General features: G+C 56.1%; 1 protein-coding gene across 1 annotated transcript; it reads right to left on the bottom strand.

The window, feature by feature from the left end:
* Positions 1-4,404: 4,404 nt before the first annotated feature.
* AP5B1 (adaptor related protein complex 5 subunit beta 1) lies at positions 4,405-7,118 on the bottom strand. Its single transcript, XM_007944963.1, has 2 exons — positions 6,969-7,118; positions 4,405-6,894 (listed from the first exon to the last, which is right to left on the bottom strand). Exons 1-2 carry the CDS (start codon positions 7,116-7,118, stop codon positions 4,405-4,407), a joined length of 2,640 nt encoding a protein of 879 aa, XP_007943154.1.
* Between the last annotated feature and the right edge of the window lie 174 nt (positions 7,119-7,292).

Raw genomic sequence — 7,292 nt, 5'->3', positions numbered from 1 at the left:
TCCTATGCCTGTCTTTTGTTTGGGCTGGCAGCCACAGGTGTGAGTTCAATTCCAGACCTGAAAGGCAGCTAGCGGCCATAGTCTCAGTGGATCCACCAGGCTCTCATGTATGATGTTCTTGATGTCATCCCATAACTTGTCTGGTTTCCAGTCACTGATGTTCAAATGCATATAATCCATTCTTCAGATGGTCCCTAAATTCAGGTGGGATATAATCAAGGTCATATTTGGGTTCTCATCCTTGCCCTATGATTCAGCAATTCTGCTCCTGGTCTGTGTCCCAAAAAAAGTTGCCACGCAGGTCCATATGGGCCTCTATAAGAATGTTCACTGCTGCACGCTTGTGCAGGTTGAGTTGGACGTTGACTGGTGTCCAGCGCTGGAAGAGTAGATGGATAAAGTGGGATGGCTGCATGGATGAGTCGGCAGGTGGATGAAAAGATGGATGGTCAGTGTTTACATGGGCCAGTTAGTTTACTCTTAGGCTAATAATGAATATCATCTTCTGCATTTGAACTTGAAAACAACTACATTTCCCAGACTCCCTTGCTACTAGAGCTTTCCATGAGAAATAGATTCCACTAATTAGCTGAACAAAGTGGATGGAGGAAAGGAAGCTGTAGCCATTTGCCTGCAGGCCCAGGGATGGAGAAGGTCAGCAGTACCGGCTGGTTGGCTTTGTGGGTGTCCAAAGGCAGCAGTGGCCACCCCAAGTCTAGGTTCCACTGTCCAGCCCCAGCTTCCTGGGTATATTGAGGAGCTGAATGGCAGGCATGGCAGTATGTTCTGGAATTCAGCGACTGTAGTGGTTTCCTGGATGCCCACTTCCCCAGGCCTTCCAGAACCTTTGTAAGCACCTGGTTCTTTCTTAAGCTCTGGAGGTGCAGTGGTTAACTTTGCTAACCAAAGGTCAGTGGTTTGAACCCACCAGCTGCTCCGTGGAAGAAAGATGAGGCAGTTTGCTTCTGTAAAGATTTTGTTGTTGTTTGCCATCGAGTCGGCCCTGACTCATAGTGACCCCTCCTTGGGTTTCCGAGGCAGTATTACTACAGAAGTAGGAATGCCCAACCTTCCTTCCGAGGAGTGGCTGGTGGGTTTGAACCGCCAGCCTTCTGGTTAGCAGTCAAGTGCCTTAGCCACTATGCTACCAGAGCTCCAGCCTTGGAAAACCCAATGGGGGTTACCCTGAGTCAGAATCAACTCAATGGCAGTGAGTTCTTTTTGTTTTGAATTCTGTCTTAGATCTCTTTCTGCTGGAGAAGTTTCTATTTCCTACAACTGGATCTTTCTAGATTTGGCAAGGACTCACCCAAGGTCATAGAGCAAATTACAGTCAGAGCTCAAGCTTGGGACAGGTTTCCTGACTCCTACCTGTAACAGCTCACACTGTCCCAGGCCATCTTTCCTTTCCTAGATCATTCTAGTTGGTGGGGAGGGGACAAGATTGGCTCATAGGGTCCAGGGGGCTGGAAGCCAGACAGGTAGGGGCAGCAGAGAGCTAACCATTTCTGCAAAACATTGAAGTCCGGCCTCTGGCTGTTCTCCCAGCTGGCACTGCAACCTGCCCTCCTCAGGTCCTGGGGGCTGACTGAGATACAGGGCTGAGGACTCTGCGTCCCTGTGGCCCCTGCAGAGCTGATCTGTTGCTGAGGGAATGGAAACTTGCTACAGATGGCAAAACATCAGTACCAACCAGCTGGATGATCTTAGGTAAGTCACTCGACCTCTCTGACCTACAGATTTCCTCATCTGCAAGGCCTTGCAGGGCTGTTGCAAGAATTAAGTGAAGCAATATACGTGGAAAACACCAGCTTGGTCTGTGGCAGCAGAGTTGACCTCAATAAACCAAAATAATTATTGGCCTCAATAATCCAAAGTGTCTGCATAGTTGAAAATATGGGGCTAGTTCTTCCAGGGACGAACACGCTCAACATTTCTCAAGCCGAAAGAACTGAAGAAAACATTCAAGCTTTGAATTGCAGTGCCGAAGAATTCTACCAGCAAAATACTGAACGATGCAGGAAGCATCAAAAGGAGATGGAAGGAATACATAGAGTCACTGTGTCAAAAAGAATCAGTTGATGCTCAGTCATTTCAGGATGTAGCATATGATCAAGAACTGATGGTACTGAAGGAAGAAGTCCAAGCTGCACTGAAGGCATTAGTGAAAAACAAGGCTCCAGGAGCTGACGGAACACCCACTGAGATATTTCAACAAACAGATGCAGCACTGGAGGTGCTCACTCATCTATGCCAAGAAATCTGGAGGACAGCTACCTGGCCAACCGACTGGTAGAGACCCATATTTGTGCCCCTTCCAAAGAAAGGCAATCCCACAGAATGAGGAAATTATTGAACAGGTTCATTAATATCAAACACAAGCAAAATTTTGCTGAAGATAATTCAAAAATGCTTGCAGCAGTATATTGACAGAGAACTGCCAGAAATGCAAACCAGATTCAGAAGAGGATGTGGAACGAGTGATATCATTGCTGATGTCAGATGGATCTTGGCTGAAAGCACGAATACCAGAAAGACATTCACTTATGTTTTATTGACTATACAAAGGTGTTCGACTGTGTGGATCATAGCAAATTATGGATAACAGTGAGAAGAATGGAAATTCCAGAACACTTCATTCTGTTCACAAGGAACCTGCACATAGACCAGGAGGCTGTCGTTCAAACAGAAGGGGATAGTGTGTGGTTTAAAATCAGGAAGGGTGTGCGTCAGCGTTGTATCCTTTCACCATACTTACTCAACCTCTATGTTGAGCAAGTAACCTGAGAAGCTGAACTATATGAAGAAGAATGTGGCGTCAGTATTGGAGGAAGAGTCATTAACAACCTGCGATGTGCAGATGACACAACCTTGCTTGCTGAAAGTGAAGACTTGAAGTACTTAGTGGTGAAGGTCAAAGACTACAGCCTTCAAAGGTCCAAAACTACACGTCAAAATAAAGAAGACAAAAATTCTCATAACTGGACCAATAAGCAGCGTCATGATCAATGGAGAAAAGATTGAAGTTTTCTGGGATTTCATTTTACTCGGATCTACAATCAACACCCATGGAAGCAGCAGTGAGGAAATCAGGCAACATACCACACAAGCAAATCTGCTGCAAAAGATCCCCTTAAAGTGTTAAAGAGCAAAGATGTCTCTTTGAAGACTAAGGTGCACCTAACCCAAGCCACAGGAGCTCTGGTAGCGTAGTGCCTAAGGCACTTGACTGCTAAGCAGAAGGCTGGTGGTTCAAATCCACCAGCCACTCCTCGGAAGGAAAGTTGGGCAATCTATTCCGTAGTGATACTGCCTTGGCAACCCAAGGAGGGGTCGCTGTGAGTCAGGTCCAACTCAATGGCACATAACAACAAGAACCCAAGCCACAGTATTTTCAATCTCCTCCTGTGCATGTGAATGCCAGAGAATGAATAAGGAAGACCGAAGAAGAATTGATGCTTTTGAATTGTGTTGGCAAAGAGTATTGGAAATACCACGGACTGCCAGAAGAATGAACAAATCGGCCCTGGAAGAAGTGCAGCTGGAATGCTCCTTGGAAGTGAGAATGGCCAGGCTTCACCTACTTCATCACACTGTCAAAAGGGACACATCCCTGGAGAAGGATTTCATGTTTGGTAAAGTGGAGGGTCACTGAGAAAGGAGAAGGCCCTCAATGAGACAGACAGACACAGTACCTGCCCGAGCTCACGCGCAGCAGGGATTAAGAGCAGCTCAGGACCAGGCAGTGTTTCTTTCTGTTGTATTCACAGAACCAACAGGACTCATCCGGGAGGGCTCCTAAACAGAGACTGGGTTTCTTGAAGGCTTGGGTTAGAGAAAGCCAGGCTAGCTTCAGCCCAGGCCACATGGCACACGATTGCCATGCGTCAAAACTAACTTGAAGGCAACCTTTTTTTTTTTTTTAAATGTAGCACTCTCTCAGTTGTCAAACCTTGCTAACCGGCCTAGAACTGGCTCCAGTCAACACAGATCCCAAGCCTGGGGAGGCTTCCTGCCCCAGGGAAGTGGCACCCGGCTACTTCAGCCTCCTGTTTCCAGCTACTGACTACATTCCATGTAGCCTGAGTGCCCTTGGGTAGGAGCCCTGCAAACTTGAGAGTTGGAAGAAGCGCCCGTCCAGAAGCCAGGAAGCCCAAGTTCCCGCTGGAGCCTTGGTCCTGAATTGCTGCGTCGCCTGTGGGGGAACTGAAGAGGCAGGCTGTTCTCTGCCCCAGATGGGGGTTCTGGAGAATTCGGCGCATCCCACCATCCCGGAAGCTGTCTTATTAGAGCCGTAACCAGGGTCAAAAAGATCACACGGCAAGGGAGGGGCGCTGGTGAACGCAGGTTTATGAAAGGACGCACATGGCTAAGGCCGGCCCCTCAGCTGCCCCTCCCACGGGCTCAGGCCGCAGCCGACAACCCCCGGAGGAAGTCCCCCGCGAGGGGCAGCACGGTCCAGTCGTCAGTCCGCAGGGCCACAGGGACTCCGTCTGTGTGGGCGGCTCCCAGCCGCAGCAACAACCTGGAGGCCGGCGGCAGGCGGATGGCGACACAGTAGCTGGCAGGGGGCTGGGCGGCCACCACAAAGGGCTCCAGGTGGTGGGACACCAAGGCCTCCAAGCCCTGTGGTCCCAGAGGGCACCACACGCGACTCTCAGCGCCTTTCGGTAAGCAGGAGGCCCAGAGCTCCTCAAAGAAGTCCCGCTCTGCCCCCTCTGGGGGCCGCGGAAACGGCAGGAAGAGGTCCGAGAAGTTCACCTGCAGGGGGGGCAGCTGGGCGTGGCACGTGCGGCCGGTGGGCGTGGTGTAGAGGGCGCTGACGTCGAGGCGCGCGGGGGCCGGGCGCCGGGGCTGCAGTGGCAGGGGCAGAGGGCGGGCAGGGCGGCCAGGGTGCAGGCAAGGCACGTGCACGGCCCCCAGGGGCTCGTAGACCTGGGCCTCTACACCGAAGCGCAGCTCCAAGGAGTACAGCGGCTGGAGCGCCTCCAACTGCAGCTGCAGCACCGGGCCTGGACCGTCGACCCTGCGGGGCCCCACGCTCAGCTTCAAGGAGGCCGGCGCTTCTTGGACCGTGAGGGCTGCTGCAAAGCCCTGGTTCTCGGCCACCAGCGAGGAGGCCAGTGCAGGCGTGGCAAGCGAGGGGCCCAGGGCTGCCCCCAGCTTGGGCCCAGACAGGTGGACCAGGAGGAAGTAGTAGAGGCGGGCGTGGTCTCGACAGTCAGGGTCCTCCAGCTGCCCAGCCAGCGCCTGCAGCGTATCCGCCAGGTGACCCGCCACCCCCGCTCGCAGCAGGGTCCGGCAGACCCGCAGCAGGGCCTGCTGCAGGCCCCAGTCTGTGCAGTGGCGGGCTGCAGTCTGCAGGAACCGCAGCGTGGGGCTCTGGGCATCCCTGTCTGCCACCCTTGCCAGCATCTGCAGGTGCCAGCGAAGGGCCCCATCCCTGCCCGTCCCCAACACCACCTCCTGCCGCAACAACACCCTCAGGGGCTCCCCCAGCTCAGGGCCCACACGATCCAAGAAGTCCACAAAATGGGGGGCCAGGGCAGGCCTGGCCTGGTACAGTTGGGCCAGTCCGTGGGTCAGAGAAGTCAGCACTGTGGACTGCCTGGCCAGGCAGCGGAAAACCAGGTATGAGGCCTGGAAGCAGAGCGCGGCAGAGGCCCGGGGGCCCCCAGCCAGGGCAGCCCTCTGCCGCAGGCCAGCCAGCAGCTCGTCCAGGTAGCGCCGCAGGATCTGAACCTGACCTTTCTCCTCCTCCTCCTCCTCCTCTGCACAGAGCAGGCACAGAAAGTGCAGGTGGGCAAGGAGAGCCATGGGTTCCTGCAGAAGACTAGGCAGGAGGCCCTGGCACAGCCGGGGCCCTAGCAGCAGTGGGATAGTCTCCTCTCCCGCAGCGCCTAGTGGCCAGTTCTCGGGAAAGCTCAGGAGACAGTGCAGGTAGAAGAGGTGGGTGGGTGGGGGCAGGGCCGGGTGCTGGGCAGCCATGGTGAGCCGGTGAAGTAGCAAGACTTCATCCTGGGCTGTGAACAGGGCCTCGCCAAAGGCTGCCTTGAGCGCCAGAACCGCGTGCAGTAGCGTGAGCTGCGCTGTACTCAGCAGCCGGACCAGCTGCGGTTTGAAGAGTGCTGGTGGCTGGCCCCGCAGGCCTCGAAGGCCCCAGCCCAGCAGCCACAGAAGCTGGGCCTGGGCCACAGGAGTGAGCAGATAGGACGCGTCCAGGAGCTGAGCCACAGTGGCCCGCAGTTCCCGGGCCTCCTCGGGACTGGGTTCTAGAGCCGTAAGGCCACACTCCCCCTCCTCAGCTGCAGGCCAGCTGGGGGCCTGGGGCAGCAAGTGGGCGTGCCCTTCTTTGGCTAGTGTCCAGTCCCAGGGCCGGGGGCCATCCCCCGTGGGGCAGTCCCCGCCTGTAAGGAGGCCCTGCAGGCTGGCCCCAGTCCTGGCCTGTGCCACCAAGACATTGCGCAGAACGAGAGCAAGCAGCAGGCTGAGTGGCTGGACCGGGCCCTCCGGCCCCAGCAGGCCCTGCAGCAGCCCCAGGCAGCCCCCTAGCAGCCCCGGCTGACAGCTTTCTAGCTCCCGCAAGCACTCACACGCTGTGACCTGCAGAGGGCGCTGTTCTGAGGCCGGGCCAAAGCCCCGCCCCGGACCTCGACCGGAGGCCAGGCTTAGCAGCAAGGGCAGAAGACGGCCAGAGGCTCCTGAAGTGGGGCCCAGCGCGCCTCCTGCCACCAGGACTGTGGTGGCTGCCAGCAGCAGGGGCCGCCGGAGGGCTGAGGGCCGTGGGGATAGGAGGACCAGGGTGTCCAGCAGGGAGGTAGCAGCGGCCTCTGCCGCAGACGCATCGGGCCATAGCTGGGCTGGGAACTCCAAGCTTAGAGCCAGCAAGGAAACCTGGAGGATTGAGAGAGATGTGGGTCAGGGCACGAAGTCCAGACGGCAGGGCAGGGAACGCGTGTGGGGCCTACCTTGGTCTGTTCGCTCAGCTTTTCGCTCCGCAGGTCACTCAGCAGGTCGCGACCCAAACCCTCACCCTCGGGGCCTGCTATGAAAGCCGACGGGCTGGCCCGAAAGGCGCCCAGGCGCTGGGCCCAGGCTTCTCGGCTCAGCCGCCCCATGGTCTGGCACTCGGATCCCTGCGTAGAAGAGCGGGAGCATCAGGCCGCCAGAGGGCGCGCGCGACCGCCAACCCGAGTCCCGGCCACCCACCCGGGGGATCTGTTGTCAGCCAGGGCCATCTCGGAGAGCCCTACCCCGCTCAGCCACGCGCAGACGCCAGCAAAACCCCCCGC

The sequence above is a fragment of the Orycteropus afer genome, unplaced genomic scaffold, assembly GCF_000298275.1.
Source record: "Orycteropus afer afer isolate SDZICR_OR568_19922 unplaced genomic scaffold, OryAfe1.0 scaffold00130, whole genome shotgun sequence".
NCBI classification, from domain to species: Eukaryota; Metazoa; Chordata; class Mammalia; order Tubulidentata; family Orycteropodidae; genus Orycteropus; species Orycteropus afer.
This window is presented reverse-complemented; position numbering and strand designations above follow the sequence as displayed.

What these genes read in the sequence shown, in the direction of transcription:
- AP5B1 (XM_007944963.1), bottom strand. Translation starts at nt 7,118, where the DNA reads ATGGGGCGGCTGAGCCGAGAAGCCTGGGCCCAGCGCCTGGGCGCCTTT. An exon ending in AGCTGAGCGAACAGACCAAG is followed by an intron (nt 6,895 to 6,968) that starts GTAGGCCCCACA and finishes TCAATCCTCCAG; the next exon opens with GTTTCCTTGCTGGCTCTAAG.